General features: G+C 36.6%; 1 protein-coding gene across 3 annotated transcripts in view; it reads left to right on the top strand.

The window, feature by feature from the left end:
- Nucleotides 1-25,402, top strand: part of ZNF385D (zinc finger protein 385D) — a 430,542-nt gene that overhangs the window by 258,772 nt on the left and 146,368 nt on the right. Inside the window, exon 1 of one of the 3 annotated variants that reach the window (XM_082754570.1) lies at nt 4,802-4,940. The exons of the other annotated variants lie outside the window; for them this stretch is intronic. Coding sequence (XP_082610696.1) covers nt 4,919-4,940 — 22 coding nt within the window. The 5' untranslated portion in view covers nt 4,802-4,918. Of the gene's footprint in view, nt 1-4,801; nt 4,941-25,402 lie in introns of those variants that run through there. 3 annotated transcript variants of the gene reach the window in all.

The following is a 25,402-nucleotide window of genomic DNA, read 5'->3' as shown; positions in this document are numbered from 1 at the left end:
GAAAATGCTTTTGTAAGAGGTTCTGGTTAGCCATTTCCAATAGAGAATGGAGCAGTTGATCAGATAGCAGCTAAACTAATGAAAAGCATCATGGAAGTGACAGGAAGATTAATTAAGTTCCTCCAGTTGTATTCACGTGTGGCGGTACAGAGTTCCTTTGGGTACTGCTGCAGTTAAATGGTATTCATGGTGACAAATATTGCAGATTTCCAGAAGTGACACTTTTGAGTCAAGGGTAAAAAACACATTTGGTAGTTTTATCCTCTAGAGAAACAGCAAAACTAGTGATGAGCCTCTATGGCTAGTTTAAAATATATAACTTGCTTCTTCCTTTCTTATCCTTTAGTGAAACCTCAAGAGATTAGTAATGAATCACAAAATCTTTGTTATTGTGTAGGATGTCTTAAACTACTCCAGATGGCTTCAAAATAAAAACAAACCAAATTTCTAGTGGAGGTACTTAGTATATTTGACTTCAGGCACAAAAATATGCACACTTGGAAATACTTCCAATTACTTTTGGAGCCTTACAAAACTAGCTTGTTTGCTGCTTTTTATTTCTGAACTGTGGTCACTGTAGCACTAATAGCAATGAAATATCTGCCATAGATAAATTTCTACATTGTTCAAAAGTTGCTGCCCTACTTATCCCCACAAATCCTTTACATATGGTGTGCTTTTGGTAAATGAGTGGGTCACGTGTGATTTGGATTGCTTCTTCCACTTTATTTTCTAAGCAAATATTTGCACAAAACATTTTTTATTTTAACAGCAGTCTATGTACAGTCGATAAAACTTATTTCGGGAAAATCTGGGAAGATTTTCCAGTGTATGGGATCTTTTAACCTACTGTAGAAGATGCATAAACTTAAAATGTTGTGTCAGTAGTGTATTTCATTGCCTACTTTTACATTTTTGCAAGCAAAGAGTCCCTGGATATGCTTCTGCATTTGCAAGAAAAGGTTTGTGGTCAGCATTGCTAATTCAAATTCATCAAAGCCAACTGGGTAAGAATCTGGGTATAAATCTAATATTAGTTGCCCCCTGGGATAGTTCGAGACTGGAAGAGAGTTTTCCAGGAATCCTAGGGAATTAACTGGATGCATTAATATTAAATATTAATTGGTCTCTGCGAGTGGTTTTAGTACTTGCTATGGAGGATTGTGTAAATCAGTAGATAGATAAAAATCAGTAGAAAGCATAGATAGTGTAGAGAGTTCTCAAAGAGTGGCATTTTGACTCTAAACCAAGTCATGTGTGGTGGTAACCTGCAGGTTTACCATCTTTGAAGAAATGCAGGATGCACACTGCACTTGTGTGTACAATGGCATGTGCTCTCCACTTGCTTTTTGTTTATTCGGAGGTAGTGTCTTGTGGGGTACTATGAATTGCTGAAAATTTGCCCTCTTGTGGCAAACTTTTTACTAAAGTGGGGTTGCCAAGGTTTTTTTTTTTTTTTTTTTAAAAAAAAAAAAAAAGACAGCAGGTTGCTAGGATTTCAGGGAGTAGAAGCAGCCTATTAGAAATAAGGGTACGAAGTAGCTGTTTTAGCAGAAGGTACTTTTTTTTTTTTTTTTTTTTTTTTTTTTTTCATGTTAGGTCTATCTTATTGCTGAATCACAGGCTTTTGGAGGGTTTGTTTTTGGAAGTGAATCATGCATGAAAATATGGTAACTTTACGCTTGACCTGTGCCTGTAGCAAAGCTAAATGCTGGTTAGCCTGTGCTGACTTGTTGGCGATTGAGAGTTTACACCATGTGCTGACATCATGAGCTGATTTGCTCATTCATTCTGTATGATGCTGCCTGCCCAGACTGTGTGTATTTGTATCTCCAGACTCACACAAGTGTTTGTTGTTCCTCACTGTGTAGCAGGGTCCTCAGTGCTTGAGTTAAAACACCAGCCATTGTGGATTGTAATTTCTGAATTAATACTTGCTTTTGCTGACAATGACAATATCCCACTCTGGGAATAAAACTTGTTTATTTGTCCCATGCTTGGAGCTCTACTTCTTTTTGCAATCTATTAGTGTTGTATGTATGTAAATGAAAGCAGAATTGGTGTAGAGTACGTGAACTGGGCAGTTAAGGCTTTCTAAGAGAGACCACCAGTGACTTTTCTTGCTCCACTGCATTTGTTCCATAGCTGAAATGCAAATAAATTAAACTTTTTTTAGTTTTTATTTGACTACTTAGGTTATATGCTTATTGTAGTAACATGCAATAAGGGAAAGTGGGAGATGTTCCTTTTTCTGGTTTAAAATGACAAAAAAAAAAAGAAGTGTAGGTAATATTCAGAACCAAGTACTGAAGAACATGTTGGTCTATGTGGTTCTCTGCTGTATACACTGAGGAGCTGGCCTACTATCAGGCTTCACTGAATTGGCATAGATATTGTAACAGAACAGCCAGCTCATGAAGGGGCTTTTAAAGGCAGTATAGTTGCTGCCTAGGTAATAACGGTATGTCTACACAGCCATGAGTTGTCTGCACCCAGCCTTTCAGCTGGCAGCACAAACCAGCAACATGTACCAGCTTGAAGGAACACCTGCATCTCAGTGTGTCTGTCTCCTGACCAAATGAGCCTGAGCCTTTCTGCAACACAGCAAACAGTCTGGTGGGCAAACACTATGCCTGCTTGCCAGGGTGCAGAATGTCCTGAAGGATATTGTAAGATGCTCTGCAAAAGCACTTCAGAACTAGCAGAAGAATTGAAGGATTTGCGATCAGTGAATAGATTCTCTGAGCTTTTATACTCCAGAGAGAGAGTAGAGGAATGCTTGTACTGCAGAATGCTCCTAATCATAGTTTATACCCATAGCCTAGAAGAGTGTCGCAGCTGAGGTATTTTAAACTGGACCTGGAGGGTGGTATTTTCTCCCATACTGATGTGTCCTTCCTTGTATGGTAGAAGTGGATGAGCATTATAATGATGAAATGGCAGAAAGGAAGGTACCCTGAATACCCTCTGTTACCCACTGCTCCAACTGCTCAAGTTAAAATAGAGGCCATGGTTTCTAGATAGTATTTCTTCACTGTGATTAAGGATTTAGTCAATTTATGTTGCCACTGGTCAGTCTAAACCATGCAAAAAATCTTGGTCTTTCTGCCGCGTGTACTGCAACTTCAAAGTACACTCCTGCACTGTGTGCTTTTTAGTTGTGAAGCAAAATTGATTTTGAGTTTATTTGTGAAATGTAGTGCTCTCATTTCAAGCATGCCTCTTCTTATGGGCAGTTGGAATAAGAAAGAGCTCCACGAAAGGCTGGATATCAGAAATGGAGATCCGTAAGTACCAGTGAGGGATGTGACTTAAATTCATGCCCCAGTTCACCTCATTGTTGCTTAATCTTGGTGACTTTTGAACAGGTAGCATGAAACCTAGTGAGGGCAATGATGTGCAGGCCTCTTGCTGAGAGTAGCGTAGCGGCGATGTACACCAGGGCTCTTGACTCTTCTGCTGTAATTGGAGCATTCCTTGGCTGCTGTGCTCTTGGGATAATTTTGCCCTAAGTGATTGGACCTCATGAAATTGTAGTTACTGTGTGGAGCTTTTACAAATAAGAAGTGGAGCTTTAAATGAATTATACCTGTCATCCTCTTTCCTGTAGAATGAAAACATTCATCCCATTAGATCCTATTATAATGAAATAAACACTTCAGCACACTGTCCATTATTTTTTACCTTTATTTAGTTTAAGTGTATTATCAGTGATACATGACAGACTGTCAGCAGGAAACCAATGTCCTTTATCGATTTGCAGAAGATATATAATACGTGCATAAACACAGAACACATAGGCTTTGCCATGCTGCCACACCACCGAACATCAGATCCATCCCAAGGTACTATGTGTAAATGCTGGAGAGCATTTCAGTATCCAGGTCTGGTCTTTCTTTCTCTGGAGCTGCTGGCAAATATATTAGTTTTTAAAGCAGCAGGGACTGTGTGGGGACCTATTTACAATGAACTTAGGACCACTCTGTCACAGAACAATAAAATAGCTACCAGCTGCTAATGACTTACCAACCTGGGCTGGAGAGGAACCGGAGACCCAGAGGGTGAAAGGTTGTAAACTCCATTACAAATCTTTGCTGTCATATATCTCCAGTCCTCCCACTTTGTTATTTATGGGAAGAAATCATAGTTTTAAAAATCAGTTCAGCTCCATTGAAATCAAACAATGTATTTATGAGTTGCTTTTAAAAATAGAAACAGCCTGGGTTTCGTCCAGCACTTGGGTTAAAATCATTTATAGAAATGGAACTATTGATTTAAAAAAAAAAATAAAATAAAATAAGCAGTCTTAGGGGACATGATCTTGCTAAGTGCCAAGCACCTTTATCTTGCACTGAAGTTGGAAAATCAGGGCACTCGGGGCTTCTCCTGGAGCCTGCCCTTCAGAGAAAAATAAGTTGACAATATACACTTTGTCTTTTCCATCTCTTATGTAATTGAGCACGTTATGTCACTGAACGCAATCGCTGCCAAAAAAAAAAAAAAAAAGCAGCGTATACAATTTTAGAATGGATTTTTTTTTTTTTCCCTTTCAAGCCAGGGTTAGGTTAAGCAGGATATTAGAACACTTCATTGCGAGCCTGCTAAAGAAAAGATCTGTTTGTAGTACTCCTAGTCCTGATGTCACAGGCACAGCAAGGACATCAGAAGGAGGAGTCAGATTACAGTAAGAATGGGCAGTGCAGCATGCAGCCAGAGTAAATGCTAAATCAGACAGGGATTGTATCAGGGATAAGACTGCCTGCAAAGCGCTCATCCTGAGGAGGCACACTGCTCGCTCACGCTTCTTATGCTGGGAAATTTCCACATAATGTAGAATGAAAGAGCTCTGTTTTACATGTCAGCCCTGTGCGGGAGCTAATGCTGAATACACAGCGGTGGGATCCTGACTGCGTGATTAATGAGAAACATAATGTATTTTGGTAAGTGTTAACTGTGATGTAATTCTGCTTCTGCTCACATTATCAATAGGAGTGATTATTATAAATTTCAGATTCAAGAACATTTCGTGCTGGCACGCACCTAAAACTGACAACTAGAAAATCATATCGGCTGTACAGTTTGAAAGGATTCCATTGTCTGGGAAATTTTCTGTTTGAATGGGTTACTGCTTAGTCTTAGCCGCTTGAAAAATAAGCTAAATAGGATGAACTCATCCTCAGTTTGTTTTAAATGAACTTGTGTTTCATTTACTGAGAGGGAATGAGAAATCGTTGGGAGGCATGGGAAGTTTTAGACAAACTTAATGAAATGGGTGAGCTACTACCGCACTGTTTATGATTTGGAGGCACAGTAAGTGTTAGGATCTCATTCAGTTTTTAGTTTGAAGAATTGAAAGATACAAAGGAGAAACAATGCTTTATTTGCAGTGGTGTGTTTGCCGAGTACTCTGCATTATGCAGATCACTGGTGTGGGGTTGGCTCCTAGCACACCACAAAATGCATATTATTTTAAGCCTTTAGAGGTCTCAGAGCTGTTAAATATTTGTGCAGAGTTTAGTTTTGTAGCATGATGGAAATCTTCCTTAGCCTTACAGCTGGGCTGGCTGCATACCCTAAAAACATGCTGGAGCGTATAGCTATGCCTAAGCAATGTAGTGCTGCAGCACTGGGCTGGGATGTACAATTGCAATATAGTGCTGCAAGTTCGTGCTGCTCAAAAGCAGAAAATTGATTTTTTTTTTAATTGCATTCTGGAAAAAAAAAATATTGTTGGTTATATGACATGGTATCTAGCCTCTGTTAATTTATCACTGCATAATATTTAGAATGAATGTACAGCAGAGAGTTAGAGAATTTCTGGGACGTTCAGCAGCTTTCTCAGTTTCATTAAATATTGACTCAGGAGTTCATTTCAAGCTACAAGAGAAGTATTTTTGTTATATTCAGAGCCCTATCATATGAATGCTCTGCTCTATAAAATGCTAAGCATTATTTTCTTATTTTTATAAAACTAAAATACTAGGGGTGAGGGGTGGGGAGGTCTTCAACAGCAAAATCCATCAATTATGAAAGCAGATTGATTTATTTATTTTTAATATAAACCACCGTAACAGAAAACATAGAAATTGGATGAGTTCTCAGAACTGCTCAGAGTTCCTTCTGAAGATGAATTTGCAATGCTTTAGCTTTACTACATTTTCCAAAGATTGAGGAAGAATAGCTGAGCATTATAGTTTTAGGCTTGAGTAATTTGGGTTAAGTCTCTTCAGCATTAAAACCAAGTGATATTAGATTAATTTTTTGGTTATTTCTGTTTGTTTGTTTGTTTGTTTGCTGCCTTTTAATATGATTGCAAGTGCTAAATGGGATATATATATATTTATTTTTTTTTTCAGTCAGTTTCACAATTACCTGTATGACTAGGATTAGAAGTTACAATTTCCTAAAGTTATACGCGTTAGAATGTACTGGGTAGTATTCAATTAATTTATTTTTTTCTGTTTATCTATAATTTTCAGAAACACATAATATTGATCAAACTTATTTCGCTGTTATTTCTTTGGAAAAATACAAACTCCTGTTTCACATGCTCATTTGTTTTCTGGTGCAACACAAGTTTTTAATTGGAACAAACTGGGTTGTGCTTTCTCCCTGCTTTTAGGAAATCTCACTTTTGAGAGAGTTAAAAGTTTCAGTTAGGCAGGTTTTCAGTATGCGGTGTTCATACTGAAACTTCCTTTAATATTAAGTTTTAAATGGATGTTCTCCTTTCTGTCTTTTGCACAACAAAGAATGATCTAATGTTTACCTGTGGCTGTTCTTGGTGTTTTCCTGGTCTGTCTGTGAGAAGCCAGAATGTCTGTAATCTCACCTGTCTCTGTTGTAACAGTGACTGCATAAAGCAGTATTCCACAAATCCAAATGAAAGCTAGACTGCGTGTACATCATGCACCCACTTTGACTTGAAATTACTATAATCATCATGTATGCAATGTTAGAATTGTATATTTGCTGAAAAAAAAAATAATCTTTTCATTATTAGTAAAGAATTCTAGGATATTTCTTTCCTTATGCATTGGTGTTATGGGACCACCTAAAGAATAGGGAGGGAAGAAAAAGAAAACATTCATGTATGTTTGTATACATCTTATTTGTTTTTCTGGGTCTTCTTGACTAATTGGTGCTGATGTAAGATAGCGTTGTGACTTAACACACATACAGCTTTAAGGCTGAAATAAATACTGAAATGGAAAGTAAGACCTAGTCCTCTGAAAATGTTTTTCTTATGTAGCAAGTAATAGTGGGTGAAATGAGTTTCTTAAGCATCAAAGAGAAAAGTTACTAAATTCCAAAATCAGTCATAGGGTTTCTTGTTTTCTTTAAACTTGTAGCCTGCAAGATTTTGGGCTAAAATAACGTATATTGTACTGTTAGAGTCGAGCCTTCAAATAATTAAACTAATGGTGATGGTTCTAATTACATATGCTTTTCTTTTACGTTGCACCAGAATTTTGATGGTGTGGTTTCAATAATTGCTAATTTTCACTCCCTATGCTGTGCTTCGGAGCCTGTTGTTTGGTCACCGTGGATACATTTGTTACTTATTCTACTGGTTTTGCGTTTGTCATTTTGAGTTGAACAGAAATGTGGGATTGTAATAATAGTAAAAAAAAAAAAAAAAAAAAAAAAAAAAAGAACACAAAAAACAAAACAAAACAAAAACAAAACAAAACAAACAAACAAAAAAAAACACCACAAAATGATGTAACATGTTTATAGGGTAAGCCAAAAGCCAATGAAAATAATAAATATGTGTTAAGTGCTGTAATAGGTATATGCTTTACACTCTAAAACATACACACAACCCCCGGGGCAACTTTTGCTTTCATTTATCCTTGAGGTAATAATTTAGCATAAGGTAGAAGTCACTTGCAACTGTTCTCTGCCGACAGGAGAGGAGAAATGGTGGGTGGCTGTCAGTGCAAAGCGGTAATCAAGGACGTCCTCCGGTTCTGCTCCATGCAAAGGCTCTGCTGTGGCCACCGGGTGTACATAGCTGGTCGCTGCCATCTCTACCGAAAAAGGTCCCGCCGGCCGCTGCTGAATTGGCTTGGCCACCTCACCGGCACAGCGTGTTGCTCCAGCATCTGGATGGAGCTGACTTGCCCATGAGTATTGTGGTGGCCCATACGGCAGTCCCTCTGCTGGGGCAAGGCCATGCAGACTGGGTGGAAAGTGTCCCCGCTCTTCACAATTCAAATGGTGAAAGGGGAGGGAGAGCTTTTGGAGCGTGTCGTGCACCACCGCGGTACGTGAGGGTTGCCCGCTGGAGGAGATACTGCAGTGATATTGTAGTTATGGGACAGTGAGCACTGCTCTTGAGAGCTCTAATGGAACTGGGAGGAAAGCCAATCCTCCACCTCACAGCCCCCTCCCCAATACCTTGTCCTTACTGAAGAAGCACAAACGAAAAAGGAACTGAAATTAAAATTTACCAACAAAAAAAAAAAAAAAGGAGAAAATTGAACCTTGTACAGTGACAGTGAGCTCCACAAACCTGTTTTTTCTGTGTATTCCCCCTTACCCCCCCAACTCCCCTTCCCTCTGTGGACCAATTACTGATTTAAGTAATGTCTGTGTTCAGTGTTTCCATTCACGTTATGCAGGAAATATAATATTGGGGTCGAAATGAATATCCTATGGGATATTTATATTCAAAATAATAGAGCTCATAATGGGGGAAAAGACAAATAAATATTGCCTGAAAATGCCATCACATTTCTGTTTGCATGTTGGCTGTTTTTATTTTCAGTGTTTTTTTCTCCAGCCAATGTTGTAGAGTGTAGTAATTCATCTGCATACATGCTACTATTCTGAGTATCACTTTTTATTTCTGGAACACTTTCTTGTAGAAGAGATTCATGCTGGATGAGTCATGGAAGAAAAAATACCCCCTACACCCCAAATCTCACCACCTCCTTAAAGCAAACACATTGTACAAACCAAACAACCAAAAAAAAAAAAAAAACACCCCACGTGTTTCTGCAGTTTCAGTGAAAATATTTAGTTGTCACCGGTTTGTTTTTTAGAGGTTATATTTCCTTCTAGGTTAGACACTGCAGAGGCCTTTCATTGCATTTCTGTTTGTCTTCATTTAAGGCAGGATGAATCAGTGATGATAAGACTATGCTTTTAAAATGTTTTGAGAAATGCAGATACTGGATTATGAAGTGTACTCTACTTTATCACCAGCCATCTGCAATAAGAAAGTGTAGCTAATATATAATGGATGCTGAAAGTGACAGAAGAATTCAGCTGAGCAAGCCAATGTATAGGAGCTAGAGATCTGCAGGAACCTTATGTTTATACTTGGATCTTTACAGCCTCCCGGGCAGTGAAGTTCATATCTTGAAGCACTGAATAATGATTAATGCATGTATAATAATAACAAAACAAAACAAAAAAAAAAAAAAAAAAAAAACACTACTGAAAATTACAGGAACTGCTCTGTGTTAGATTATACCATTTTAGATTCTGTTGCAGAAACTGTTCATTTAATATATCTCTAAGCATATCCAGTATGTTACCATAAATACGGGGGTGATTTCACCATTTCAACCCATTTCAGAAAAAAAAAAAAAAAAAAAAAAAAAGGAGTCCCAGTGTTACCCTTTTTGTGGTTGTCATAACTGCTCCAAAATCAAAATTGGAATTAGTGGTTTCTGTCTTCATTAGTGAAGAAGAGATCACAGTTGCTTCAGTTGAAGGTCTTTAACAAAAAAGTGTATGCGTGTGCATGAATGTGAACATGTGTCTGTCCATATGTGTTTTAAGTGGAGTGGCAATGGAATCTCATATACCACCCTCTCTTAACTAATGTCTTATTTCTGTAAAGAAATGAAATATAAAGTCAAAACTGTCAAAACTATATTTTTAAAATTTTCATTGTGGTGTCATGCTTCCATCCTTTTTCAACTTTTTTTCCTGAATGACAGACAGTTCATATACTTATTTTTATAAAATATTTTAAACTAATGAGATTGAGTGCAGAATTATCTCTGAGTCCAGTGGTTTCTACCTCTTGGTGCCTGTATGCAAATACCCTTCCATATTATTTGGATTCTCTTTTATGGCTTGATGGTAGTTTTAGAAATGCTTGCAATTACAAAAATGCTAATCATGTTACAGGAATAGTTTTTAAGCTTTTGGCCCTTGTTACACTAAAGAAAATGATGATTCTTAAAAAATAAAAAAATAAAAAAAAAATAGATATGTACTTGATAAAGGAAACATTGCAATTTAGTATTAGATCATGAAAAGTTCTTGAAATTCAGTAAACGTCATAAGAGTTTCAGTTTTAAAAAGGAGTCGTTACATGTAATATATGGCAAAGATTACTTTTGCAGCTGAAATTGCATAGATGATTAGTAACATTCAGAGAACATAAATCAAAAGATTTTGGCCAGAAATACAGTCTGAAGTGTGTGAGATTGTAGTTGAATCAAATTGCTGGGGTTGAAAGTGGGAAGAAGCTTTGCTCTGTCCTAGTGTTAAGTCATTACATTGCTCGGCCACAGTCTGTAGGGTAGCATATTTTCTCACTGCTTTATCAGTATGTTTCTGCAAAGTCCACTAAGGGGTGAAAAATCTGTTCTGTAAAGCTGCATTATTGGCATGTTCCTATATATGTAGACCCTCTTGCACATTTTATTAACCACTTCTTTCAGTTCATTCGTCCAGTGCTCATAAACATGTTCCCCTCAAACAACTTATTTTTTTTTTTGGCTTTGCACATGTGCACAGTGATCACTGATCATACATGTTGTATGACAACTTAAAGAAGTTGGCAAGGGCCTAGATCAAACATGAAACAAGAAAATGCAATTTGATTCAAATGTAACTTGAAATTGGAATTGCAGGAGAGGCTTTTATGAATGTTTAATTGTTATACATTCTTGCCTCATGTTAACATCTCTGACAATACAACCCTGTCTCTTCTAATGCTTTGAAATTATGTCCATTTAATACTTCTTTGGCCTGAAAAAAAAAAAAAAAAAAAAAAAAAGGTAAGACATTTTGAGCCCTTATCTAGAGCATTTAAACAAATGTGCTAGTTCTCTCTCTCTCTTTCCCTCCCTCTGCCCTATGTCTGCTTTGGCAACAGCCACAACTATTTTAAAAAGTTGGGGTGAGATAGCTTTTTATTATTATCGTTATTATTTTTAATAACACAACTAGCTGGCTGAACCAGTTGTTTGGAAATCATGAAAAAATCTTTCATCACTATGGGATCAGGTCCTGTCTCTGTTACCCAGCCAACTAATTTACTCTGTTTTATAGTCACTGTTGATGTCAGAATTTAAAACCATAATGTACCACTTGCTTTTCAAGTAAAGCTTGAAACACTCCTGAGATTTGGTAACATACAGTATCTTCATCTCTGAAGCAATTACAGGAGATACAAAAATGAGATTAACTTGGCATGTCTACAAACTTTGAGTACAGCCATTTGAAATTTTAGCATATGCTTAGGATTTCAAAGGGCTTTGGCTCATATTAGTAATTTTTATGCTGTGTATTGTTAATGTGTTCTGTTTATTATGATGAAAACTGGCAGTTTCTTCCCCAGGCCTCTCCATCAGAAAACAAGTTAGAGTCTAAAAAATGGTTTTATGTTAGAAACTGCTTTCTGAAGAACAAAGGAAGAAAGCTAGGCTTCATTTCCTCTTTGATTATTACTTCACATAGGTTCTTATGTTTATCTACCTTAGTACTGTAATTGAGAAAAGTAGGTGGACAGTCCACTTCATTCAGAACAAAAGCCATGAAAATTTTTTCAGCTTCTTTTGTTCTTGTTGACCTTGTTTACTCAGTTTGTTTACTATAGAGTGTAGTCAGTTATGAAGATGGAGGGAGATAATGGCTATGTTTTCCAATACTGTTACCCATCACTGGGTTAGGGATCAATATTGAATGGGGGGGGGGGGGGAGGGAGGCAAAAACATGCAGAACCTTGGCAAGGTCTGCAATTGTAAATGCACAAGGAAGCAGGAGGTGGGGAGGAAGCCAGTCTTGGCACTGCAAGCAATATCAATGCTCTTCTTGCAGTGCCAAGTCATTTTTCAGTAGTGACCTGGGGCTCCACTGTCTCTATAGTGCAATGTTTAGCAAATTAGTTTTTGTTTGCTGGTATTTACCTGTGAAAACCAATCCACTCACCTCCTGTCAAAACCAGCCATATATCATGGCCATTTAGTTTGCCAGATATGTGACTATTGCATAACAAGCACACTGCTCTTTTTTTTTTTTTTTTTTTTTTTTTTTTTTTTTTTGTTATTACTGGTAAGCGATGATGCTGTAAGCAGCAATTTTTTCAACAGTGGAACTTACATGAGCTTGTCTGCTTCTAGGTAGCATGGAAAAAAAAAGATAGCTTTGCTTCAACCCTTCAAGTAGCATCTGTTATTTTTGGTAGCCATTTTTATTTCTTTAAGAAGAAAAAACAAACAGGCGAACCTGAAGGCTTACCTAACTTATTTAACTTTGCTGTGTTTATAAATGATAAATTCTAAGAAGTCAAACAGGCTATAAAATGGTGTGTGTGCATGCGTGAAGGTATATTTAAATCCTCTCCCTTTTTGTCTCTCCCTCTGTCTGAAGTCATGGCAGCCAAAATGATATTAGTGCTGTAAAGCATTGTAGTGTTTTATTTCTTGTATTCTTACATGCTTTTAGCACTCAAGACATGATGTAATCATTTACAAACATTTGACTCACCAATCCTGACCACAGTCTGTCTACCTCATAAAACCAGTTTAGTCCTCTACTCCACATGCAGTGCAGGGACACATACGCTAACTTCCTAATAGCACATTTAATTTCTGTTGGCTGAATTCTTAGTAGCACTGAGTACTTGGAAATTGCATTGGTCCACGCAGTATGATTGTTCCCTTTCTTCCTTTACGAAGAAATATTCTGAATTAATTTTTTTTTCTTTTCAGTTGAATTGAAGTAACAATTTTCAATACATTTATAGATGGTTGGTGTTTTTCTTTTCTTTTTCTTTTTTTTTTTTCTTCTTTCTTATTTATACTTTGCAATATTTTTATAGAACATCAAAGATTCACTCTTGCATAGGTACAGCTGATAAACCTACTCAATGGTAATTAGCAGCCCACCATTTGGGTTCCCAGAGTTCAGTAGCAGCTGGATATCTGCATCTCTTTGGATATGATGTATAGAAAGAACGCTGCCGTGCAGAAATGTCTGCCTATATTCAAGTCAATGTATATGAGGCAAGTACCCTTCATATTAGCATTTTTACATTTAGCTCTACGCTCTCTAAGAGTGCATGCAACAGACTGCCTTCACAATGTAAGCAGGTATTTCAAGGTAAAAAGAATCAGTGGCGTCAAAGAAGGACACTACTCCTCAAGAAATAACCCCTGCAGATATGTAGATTCACATAAATGCGTTGAATGTGGTAAAGCAATAAAAGACTAAAACCAAAACAAAATCAAAGCAACATTTGAAATCTCTTTAACAATATATAGATACAACTGAAAGGTGATTGCTGAAAGCCTTAAAGATTGTGAAACATATATAAACTCTGCTGCCAGAGGAAGGCAGACAGGCAGCTGGTAAAACCCCTGTGGTGTGCTGGTGCTGCAGCAGCATGGCATTGGCAGCACTGCTCTGCTTGAGCACCCTGAGATGACTGAGCAAAACTGCTCCATTTTGACCTTAATAACTAACTGAAAGGAAAGTTGTCATCACGTGGCAATATCAGTATATAGACAAGAAAAATTATGTAAACAGTCTGAAATTAACCTTGTGAAGGCAATGAACGATGACACTAGATATTGCTGTGGACACTCAAACACTACAGAATTTAGAAACATAATAGAGGTGTAGAGCATAATTTTTATTGCTTATTGCCCTATGTCCTAATTTTAGTTATTCTAAGTCAAATATATCAAAACCAGTCCACCTAGTGACAAAAGCAGCACAGAATCATCTCAGGTAGGCAGGTAATATTTAGCATTGAAAGAACAATAACAATTAATGCTCCTAAAATATTCCTCAGTTTGTTCTATGTTCATGTGATTTGTGTAAGCTTTTTGTGCTCTTCCAGTGGGAAGATTTCTTCATGGGAATAATCACAAAAGAAGAACAATTACATGATGCTGTACTTTAATTTATTAAAGGAGTATTTATGTTAAAAGCTATGCCAGCATATTTTCAGCAATACAAAGCTCAATTTAGATTCCTCCAGCCTGGAAACAGAAATAGTGCCATCTGACCTCACAATACAGTCAAACAAATTATGAATATTTTATATCAAATATCTGTTTGAGAGACCCCAGCTGAGCTAATACCTGCAAAATCACAAAGATAAAAAGAAATAATGTTCATCCTAAATTATTAGCCCCTTTTAGGAAGCTCTCAGTAATAAATTACTAATGTTGTTAGAGAATATTTACAATAGTAGATAAGTTAATCTTTCAAGAAATCTTTCCAAGTTGCCTCTGACAGGCAGAGCTCCAGTTTTGCAGGTTCTTCCATCTGTGTAGCCAACTTCTGTTCTAGTAAATAACGTATGGAGCTTGAGGTAATATTTCTGGTTTGTCTGAAAAAATATTGGGCAGTTTTTGAAATTTGTTGATATGTATATATCAAGAATCTTTCAGCAATAATTGGGCTTTCCTCACTGATATTTTTACTGAGACAGATCTTTTCTTCACAGTGAAGGAAGAAGTATTCAGAAAGTAATTATTATTTGTAATGAACTGTGGAAAGTGTTGGACTGTGTTAATAGATTTGCTTGAACTCAATTTCAGTTACTGGACCTAACATGCTGAGAGACTTCCATGGCTCCCAGTAAAGTAAGAGTTTCAACTGTGCTGGAAATATTAAATCAGACCTAGTCTAATTAAGGTAACTGTCAAATAACTTGTAACAGTTCTGTTTATTTTTTTTCTATAACTTCAAATATGAATTAAATGCTCTTTAAAAGCCTTAAATTGATCATCAACGGCATAGTCTGACTTTGGCAGCTGCTTGGGCAGCAGATCTGGGATAGAGGACATTGGCATGCCCAGCAGCAATAAGTTGTAAGTTTCTTCCTTATCCACCACCCAGCTGGAAGTACAGGAGGGAGGAGGCTTTATCTGTTTTGGTAACGTTTCTTGCTGAAACAGTTGTTCTCTGTCTCTTTGTGAGATGAGACACTTTAAGAGATGGAAACACAAGTTGAGACAAGTCAGACAACTTGAATTGCCCTAGTCTTGCATGGGGAGCCATACTTATGGGAAGATGCACCTGCAGGAAGGAATGCACTGCTGCAAGTCTCTCTGTGCTAAAGGAGTTCTGCAGACCTGTGCTGGAAACTTCCATCAATTCTCTTGCTCATCTGAGCTTTGGTTTCTGTAGAAAGGCTCAGGGATTAACAGGCAGTGAAAGCTATACTGACTTTCTTCTTTTTCAAGAAGTGATTTAAAACCACCAGCCTTTTTCCAGAAGACAGCAAACAGCTCTCAGCTGCAAACAAAATAGTCATTATTACTCTTCTTAATTTATGTTACAAAGTCATCAGGACCAATAATGACACTATGAAACTCTTCTCAAGTCAGATGAACAGTTTATCTCTATGCTTCCTTAAATCCATATTAATTTCTGTTGTTATTAATATATATGTATATTAAAGTACATGATTGTGCTTTTTAGTCTTTTTAGATTTATATTTGCAAGCAATTTGTGTATGTATATAGGATGGGGGCTTGGAAACTTTTCTGATACTATGTAGAGTATATCTTAATTCACAATAGTCCTATTTCAATTCTATTGAGTTTTAAGGGGGCAACCTCCCCAGTGATTTGTTGGACTGGGAGACCTTTTTGACATACTACTGGCAATAATACTAAAGAGATCAGGACAATTCAATGTCTAGTTAGTAGTTCATGGTGATTTTTCTCCAGTTGACAGGCAACTGGAGTTGCCTGCACTAGTTAAATGCAACTGCAGCAGTAAGGAAAAGCTGTAGGGGGCTTATAAAAAAGATGGAGAACAACTCTTTGCTCAATCAGATAATGATAGGACAAGGGAAATGGTTTTAAATTAAAAGAGGGGAGATTTAGATTAGAGGTTAGGAGGAAATTTTTCACTCAGAGGGTGGTGAGGCACTGGAACAGGTTGCCCAGAGAGGTTGTAGATGGCCCATCTTTGGAGGTGTTCAAGACCAGGTTGGATGAGGCCCTGAGCAACCTGATTTAGTGGGTGGCATAGGCAACCCCTATGGCAGAGGGGTTGGAACTAGATTATCTTAAAAGTCCCTTCCAACCCAAACCATTCTATAATTCTATGATTCATTCTATAAGGTCCCCCTTGTTCTTCCTGACATACACAGAGGAGGCTTAACATTTTACTAAGAGTATCACCTCATACAGCTCTGTTCAAGTCTACGACCACAAATCATACCAAATGATCATTTCTGTGGGTTTGAAGCTTTGCCAGAAAAAAGCTGAATTTGGATGAAGAACATTTCCAATCCCTAAGATCTTAACATTCCCAGTTGTGTGCCTGAAACTGCTCAATGGATGCTTATTAAAATCATATATGTGTAAGAAATTCTAGTGACAAGGAAACTTTAATTTGTAATTAGAAAATTGGTTTGACTTTTGAATGTGTCGCTCTGGAATGGCCAAATAACATTCAGCTGTTATAAAAATAGGGGATTTGAAATTTATAGTGAATTTTAGGCAGAAAGTGATAAAATTCTGTACTGAATCATGCTTGGTAAGAGGTCATTGTCTATGCATTTTAAATAAAAGCAATAACTTAAGAAAAGAGTTTTAAAAATAGGTTTTAATGCAAAACAATTTAAGTATGTTGCCTTACATGTTGTTTCAGTGTGACATAGCCCTCTAAGAAAAATCTCATGCCAACCTCTGCCTGGCTCTCAGTGAGAAGGAATCCTGAAATCCTGTCCACTGACAAAGTTATCACCAAGGTGTTTTATGTCAGAAATCTTTTGGGCTTTTTTTTTTTTTTTTTTAATTATAAAAAATAAAAATGAGGGTCTTAAAGGCTATTTGTGCTTGCCCTTCCCTCTTAGTTTCCCAGATATTGTAAGATTTTCGTTTGTTTGTTTTTGTTTGTTTCTTTTTTGTCTCAGTCTCCAATACAGGTATGGATTGTAGTTCTGGAGAAAAATATTGGCACAAAATTTATGAAACAACTTATCTTTTTTTTCTTCTGTAAGGCTAGAGACTAATTTACATCCCATTTGGAATTTGGCTTATCCTTCTAATAATGGCATTTGGCAAAACAGTAAATAAGATGTCAGTATTTAAATATAAGCATTTGCATCAGATACTAGCAGAAGAGAATTAAGGGATGCAGCTGTAGAATCTTTGTTTCATAATCCTTTGAAGAGAGGTTTGATTATTTGGATTCTTACGTCAGAGTATTTCTGTATTGGTACTGTAGGTGTATAATATACATATTCACATATTATATATACATTATATACAATTATACATAAGTACGTGTGTATGTTAGTATATTAAAAGAATTTACAATCTCTGATTCCTTGTCCCTCAACTTCAATAATAGTAATAATAAATAAATAAATAAAAGTGGCTAAGGTGACAGGAGCAGATTTTAGTTCTGAGTGTTTTGCAAACGGAAGTGCCTTCCACATACTCAAACCAGGGCTGACAATTTCCAGAAGCAGATGGGAGTGTTTCTAGTAGGTTAATATGAGACAGATTTCTGGAGTATTCTGCTTTATCCTTTTTATGCTCCAGGTTCTCATCTTGTCCTGTATAGAGAGCTTTTGTTCTGTATTTTGTAATTTGGAGTTGGGCACCTAAAAGCTATGCATTGCAGCATCCAGTTTGTACTTATACCCTCTGTAAGTCCTTGCATAAATCAGTTTTGGCTCAACCTCCTAGAGAATGAGGGAGCTATGCTGGAGTAGGAGAGCTATCAAGACTTAACTGTTTCTGCTGAGGAAGTTATAGGGAAACACTGAAAAGTCTTACTGATGCAAGAAAGAAACATTCTGGTAAGAATCAAATTCTCAGCTTAAAATTGTAAAAGCAAGTGGTCTGTTCACTTCAAACCATTGAACACTGAATTACAATTACAACTATTGACTTGCTCAGTCTCTTTTTGCTATTCTGGTATCTCCACCAGCCTTGGTATTGCAAGTCTACAGACTTAGTACTGTGATCAGACTTAGCCTTGGAAATGCTCCACAAAAATTGGTGTCAAACAATGCACGGTGGACTAACCTAAATTTGAACTCTACATTGCTTTGTTTTGCATACCCCATGCAGTATTATTTTACATGTAACTTTAAGCACTTCATAACATTTCCGTTAATACTGTTGATGGTTGACCTTGGACACAGACGTACATTTTACTTTTACCACTTTTCCAATTACATATACTAAAGTGGCTAAACACATGACTGCTTTTTGTGAGCTTAAATGGTAGTTTAAGTAAGAAATAAAATGCAGAATTTTATTTTTTCATACGTGTGATAGCAACAGAATCTACATAGCAACACCAAATAACTGTATGCACTCTAGGTCTTCTTAACCCATTTTAAGTATAATTTAGCTGTCTGAAGAATATAATAAAGAAATCCTGGCACTCCCTATTTAAATTCTATCTTTATCCAGACAAGATTACCCCATATACCCCCAAGATTACCCCCAAGTACATGTGAAACAAAATAGACAGAAATACAGGTTTGTAGAATCTTTCTTTAGATGCTAAATGAAGTTTTTCTGTATTGCGTAAATGAAGGCAACCCCACTGTGAAGTTACAGATATATGGTATTTGAGGTGAGAGAGTAGAAAGTGGAAGGTCCCAGCCTAACACAGATGCATTGACAAAATAGCTCTGCCAATATTGGTAGTTTGGTGCTGAAGATGGGTGTGAAAATCTTAAGTTAAATTTTATCATGACTTGGCCCACACTTACTAAAATTTTCATAAGAATTTCAGGTTAACACACCCAAAACATTCCATTGTGAATCAGTTGATTTATGTTTGGTTTTGACTCGAGATCTGCAAAACTGGTGTGAGCATAGGCGTTGGAATGCAACCCGTATACAGGCAAGCTGTGTTTGGTTTCGGGTTTCTTAGAGGCTTATATGCAAAATTGCCTCATTGCTTAAATTGATACCTCTATTCCGTGCACTGCAATAGCTGTTCTTTAGTATTACAGCTCAGACTAATCCTTAAGTCAGTGGAGTTAAACTAGGGCAGAGATAGGCCTCTTTTTCCCAACGCTATCTTTTTCAGTAAGTTTATGCTTCTTTTAATGCCATGTCTTGATCCAAGAAGTATATTTTTGTCTCTGGAATAATCCCATTCTTTTTGAAAGATGTGACATCAGAAAGAAAATATGGAAGTCTCAGTACATCTTTGGTGATACTCTTAGAGTAACTTCATTTTCAGCCTGAGGCTTTGAGTCATCCTTCAAATCGAGCAACCTCTGTTAAATTTTATTTTTTTAGTAGAATAGCATTTGTTTTTGTTGAAAACTCATTGTTATGGAACCTTTTGAATATTTAGTCAGATGGAGTCATGCAAATAAGAGAGAGACACTACTTCTTCATTCATGAGTTAAAAAAGAAACAACTTTTCTGATGTCTTTCCATTGATGGGAGGGATTGGGATAGTAAAATATATGCAGAAGTATTTGAAGGATTGAGATATCTCTGTGGCTTAGCAAATACTAGCATTGTTATTGCAACCTGACAATTGGTTGGCTCACTTCACTGATTTAATATAATTTCATTTTCTTGGAAAAGTACCGTAAGATTACTCTTTATGGAAAGCAAAGATGATTAGAGTATGTTAGGTTCCCTCCACTCTGTAGCAGTAGAGTGGGAGGATGGGGAAGGGATCTAGCTTGTCAACATACAACTCTCTTTGTGCTTGCCCTGCCCTCTTAGCTTTTCAGATATTGTAAGGTTCTTTTGATCAGATTAATACATGTATACCAAATTTATTAAAATTCAAAGGTGCAAGGGTTTGGAGAGGGGAGACTTGCTCATCTCTCATAATGAAACATATTGAGTAATCGCTTGAGGTATTTGATATACAATTCAAATAAATAGATATCTGTTGCCTAAATTGAGTGGATTACTTCTCTATTTTAATTTGAAAAAGTAACAAAAGTATTAGGAACATGTAACATAATGTGATGTAAAGAAGTCAAACGATGATTCTAACTTCATTCCAAATCACCAAAGAAAAGCAGTACAATAAATTAAAAGGATCAGAGCAAATACTTCCTTACATAACATACTGAGTAACATCTGGAATTATAATACCTAGAGTTAACATTATGTAGCTGCGTGATTCTGATCCTTGTAATCTACATGGATTATCAGAAAATTCTGCACAGAAATTTTTCTCTTATTGGAACTGTATTGAATTGCATCGTGGTTTCAAGGTCTGGTAGCAATGCCTTCCAAAAATGCAATTGCTTTAGTGACTCTCATATAACTGTGCTACTTAGCAGAACCAACATTAGTCTTCTATTTTGTTTTGTCTTTCTAGCAGAGAGGGACTTAAAACTAAACATGTTAACTGACACCTTTTCTTTTGCTGTGGAGTGATGGTCTGTTATGCCCAAGGCTTTATTTTTTATTTTATTTCTTTGAGCACCTTAGGAAGGAGGTAGATAAAAGTCTTTGAATTGAATGAATTGACATGTTTGAGGGGACTTGTTTTTATATTAGACCTGTTTCAAGATATATTTTTAGCTGGGAATTCAGCAAGAAATGCTGAATTCTAGACTGAATAACCGAAGGAGAGAAAATGGTGAATGTCTAACCTGAGTTTGAAGTATACACAATGTGAGTTTTTAATAGCTATATAGGGCTATAAGTAAATATTTTGAACAGTGTGATTGCATGAGCAAAAAGGGGATTACCTAAAAAAGTTTTTAAAATGTGTTATATTCTTATCCTATGTTTAGTTCCTAGGACAAAGACTATATTGTTGTAAGGTGCCTTGATACAAGACCAGAATATACCTAGGCTGACTGAAGAGCAGGCCAGGAAAGGTATTATTACTTGAGATCTTATAATTTTTTTCTTTCTTCAGAGGTTTTAGGCTGTTCCTGGCCTATATAAAAATGCAGATGAATGGTATCTGCTCCTTCCACTATACTTTGCCATCTGTAGTCAGCAGTGATATTTGCACATCAGTATGCTAAATGTAGAGGGCAGACCATTCCTTTCAACCTTTTATAGCAAGCACTGCCATTTTTTTTGTTACTTATGTTTTTATTGTTACTTATTATTTATTAGTTTTAGAAGTTCTCCCCTATAAAATGGTAATCAAAGATATAGATGATACTGTCCTGTAGCTTTTTCTTTACAGATAGCAGCTGTGTAGTCAACACAGAAAACCTTATGGCAAAATCTGTGTCAGAATCTATAAAAATTACTTTGCTTTTTGCATGAGGAAAAAGTTCTGAATGGCATGAATAACAACATGTGAATTTATCATGAAACAATTTTATGTCACAGGATAGAAAAGCACTCGAGAAAAATGTGGATGAGATACAGAAAAGCAAAAAAATCATAAATAAGTCATATAACTTAACCCAATAATGTGTTCATATTTCTTTATGTCTAGCTTTTGGTGAATAGTTTATGCTACTTTATTGAAAACTTGTGTGTGTAATTTTAACTGGAATGTAATCAATAGAATTACCCACCAATGAGCACAATTTATATTAGCCAGGGGCAGGGATTCCCATTCATTAAATCTGTGGAGGACATGCCTTTATCTATTTCTGTGGATGCAGCCTGGAGCATCCAACATGTTATGGCTTAAATAAATTAGGCCTGACATGCCTGCATTTCTGGAAAATAGGGCAAACATTTCTTTTGTCCTTTGCGTCTTGTCTGCAAAAGCAGTGGTGTTTTCCCCCCACCTATAGAGTATGACAGGAGATAGTTCTCCTTGCTTAATAAACTTTTTTGAAATTACAGGCGTATTTTACACAAAAATACAAAACCAGGATCTCCAGTATTTCCACAGGTATCAAAAGATGGACAGTCAAACTACCAGCTACCACTTATTCCAGTTCTCAAAGCATCTGACTAAAACAGCTCTAACAGGTGTAAGCTTGCCAAAACTGAAGTTTCCATAGCCTTTATTTATAAATAGCCAGTTTGTTAGAACTTCTCCACTGAAAAAGAATGTATTCACTTTCCCAGAAAGACGCTAGCCCTGTGGTCAAGGGATTTTTGTTGGGTCCTGGAAACCCAAGCTAAATTCCTTCGTGAAGTGAATACACATTTACACAAATTTAAACCACTACAAAAAGAGATTATAGAACAAGTATCCCAGTTAGTCAACAGCCCAAACACTGGGACTTTTTTTTCTGAGGCACTGGGGACCCGTAGAGCAGACTTATATAGGACTTTGATTAAAATACATAGTTCCTTGATTTCTTCAAGTTTTTAAAAATTTTAAAAAGGTTTGCTTCCATAGTAACTACGCACAAGAGTGTGGCTTAAATATAGATGTGCATAAAAGACAAATTCTGAAGAACTTTTCAACACAGAAAAAAAAGTTAAATACAACAAGCATTTTCCCTCCCTCTCCTATTCACAATCAATGGCATCCTGAAGAAAAAGATCAGTCAACATGCTGTGGAAGAATAGTTATGATTATTAATCTGTAACTTTGTGCTTGCAGGGGCATGTGGAAACACCAAAGCCTGATTGACATTCTTATTTCTTCCAGGCTTTCAAATTTTTCAAACTTTTTTTTTCCATGTTTTCAAATTGGTCCCCTATAATAGAAAAAGAAGAGACAGCTTTATAAAAGTGAATTCAGGGTAGCTTGATCTGTCACATTTTTCTGTTCTGCAGAAAGGTCGTGTCTGGGATCTGCTAGTGAGAATGCAGGTAACCTGTTTATGCAGTGGAGCATGTAGGTGTTCAGGGAGTTAGTCAAATTATATTTCAAGACCCTGTGCCTTTGGTTAGTAATTTTTTTATTTTATTTTTTTTTTCATAAATGATTTCAATGGCCCTGAGCTCTGGTGCTCAAGACTACTGTTGTAGACAGCAGGAGGAAGTTAATCATGCCATAAAATATTTGTGGGAAGACATTTCACTGGCATCTTTAACAGTCTTCACTGGTCTATTTTTGGACCCCACTCCATTAGCATATATGGACCAACGCTTTTACAGAACACTGTATAATATGATCATATGATCTTTGTCATAAACAGGAAAATCAATGTTATCTTAACTGGTCCTAATAAAACTTTCTTATACATTTTTGTCTGTTATACTGCATCATGGTGGCTATTTTTGCTTATGCTTTTTAAAATACAGAAACTTTATGGAGTTTGGAGAGTAGCTATCTTCTTGATTATAACTGCATCTATGAAGGTATAATATGTTGTGTTTTTTTTTTTTTATTATTATTTTTTTAGGAAAAGTAAACATTTACTTATGAAGACACACTATGAATTAAAACCTAGATGCTTTCCAGCATGTCACATGGCACATGTATCCCTGTATCAAAAAAATAATAATAAATTACATTGCGCAAAAGCAGTGACTGATTGCAATGGATTATTTTGGCAACAATGCTCATATTTTCATGATACAATACAGTTACATGCTTAAATAATTAAATATTAGTTATGTCTGGATATAGACTCTCCATAAATTATGTCTGGACATAGACTCTCCATAAACATAGACTCTCCATCCATTTACTTAACTCTAGCCAATATTTCTCCCATTTATTTCCAACTTACTATTCTTTTATTTCCATTCTTTCTCTGTCTGCTGCCTTACTTCCCCTTAGCTTCCCTTTGCTTCCTTTCCATTCATCCCCTCTCCAAAATATCCTAACTCCTTGCCCTTAACATCATTTTGAGGGCTTTATGCTTTATCAGCACCTGCTCTCCTTTCATGGTTGCCCCCTTGCTGAACTCATCACTCAGGACTGCAATCCAGAACTACTGTTCATTTGCAGGCCCAGTCTTTATCCAACAAATGAAGAGTGGCTGGTGTGCTGATGAGCACAGCAAAGCAAAGATTCTAAGAAAGTCGGTGATAATTTCCAATTTGTGGTGAATTGAATGACTCGTTTTTTCCTGTTGGAGGGCTGCTGTCCTGCTAGTGTGCATGTTTAAGGTTGAACTAGATGATCTTACAGATCTTTTCCAACCTGAATGATTCTATGATTCTAACGAATTTTTGTTTTACATATATATTTTTGTTTTACATGCGTGCCCAACTTGTTATATTGCAGTAAGTGTAGTTAACCTTCAATTTTGGACAATGGGGCAACAAAACAACATCTGATTTCTCATCTCCTTAAGACAGCATGATGTAAGATGAGGTCAACTGCTTAACGCTGAAGGGAACGACTGTAATCAAATCTTCAGATATTCAGGTGGTACCAAGCAGGAGGTAGGAAGATAAATAGGATATTTCTCTCCCTAGAGTGCAATTGGACATGTTTGTTAGCCATTGCTGGACACAGTGCATGTATTTTGAGAGGACATTCTGCTCTAGTAAGTCTCAACCTTAACAGTTAACTACATTTTATCCCTCTTTTTCCCTATCTCTGTGGGAGGAACAAACTGCCAAGAACTGTCTGTTTTTCCTTTCTCTACACAAAGCACAGGTTGCCTGCTAGGATAACTTCAATTTTTCATCATCTTCTTTTTCCAGAAAGTCTTGGCCATGGACAGAACCTCAGGCTTTCCGCCCCCCCCCCCCCCCCCCCCCCCCAAACAGCTCTATCTCCTGAGGGCTGAACTGGTTTAGTGTCATTAAAGTGTAGTGGAGGCTTTATGAAAAGTAATGGTTTGGGGGTTAGAGACAATCAGACCATGTGATCTACTTTTTTTTTCTGATCTTTCTAATCCATAGAAAGAATAGTATGAAAAATATTCATGCTTGCTGGTTTGGTTTACTATTCTTTTAGAATTTCAGGTACTTCATTCAGAGTGGGAATCTTATTGGTGTGAAAAGTTCCTGAGTCAAATAACTTGAAGTATTTTTAATTTAGGAATGCATGTAGGAAAAATAATGAAATTACATATAATTTATCTTAGCAAGTATCTTTCAAGCCACCATGAACTGAATAGTGCTTTATGTTCAAGAGACTATCCTTTAAAATGCACAGCTGTCTAATGTGTCTGTGGCTGTATTTCATTATCTGTTTGTACATCCTGTACTTTTGGTCCTCTCTACTTTTTCTCTGTTAATGTTGAGCAAGAAATGGTACCACTTACTCTTTTGTCTATTTGTGAAAGACCATAACCAAAATAAATTTTAGCATGTATGTGGGCTGGTTTTGTGAATCAAAATTCTGAAAATGGTGCATACCTCAGAAACATGTTGGTTTCTGAAATATAAGAATTAAT

The sequence above is a fragment of the Aythya marila genome (genome assembly GCF_965140915.1).
Source record: "Aythya marila genome assembly, chromosome: 2".
NCBI lineage: Eukaryota > Metazoa > Chordata > Aves > Anseriformes > Anatidae > Aythya > Aythya marila.
The sequence above is the reverse complement of the archived record's forward strand: the minus strand, read 5'-3'. Positions and strand labels throughout refer to the sequence as shown.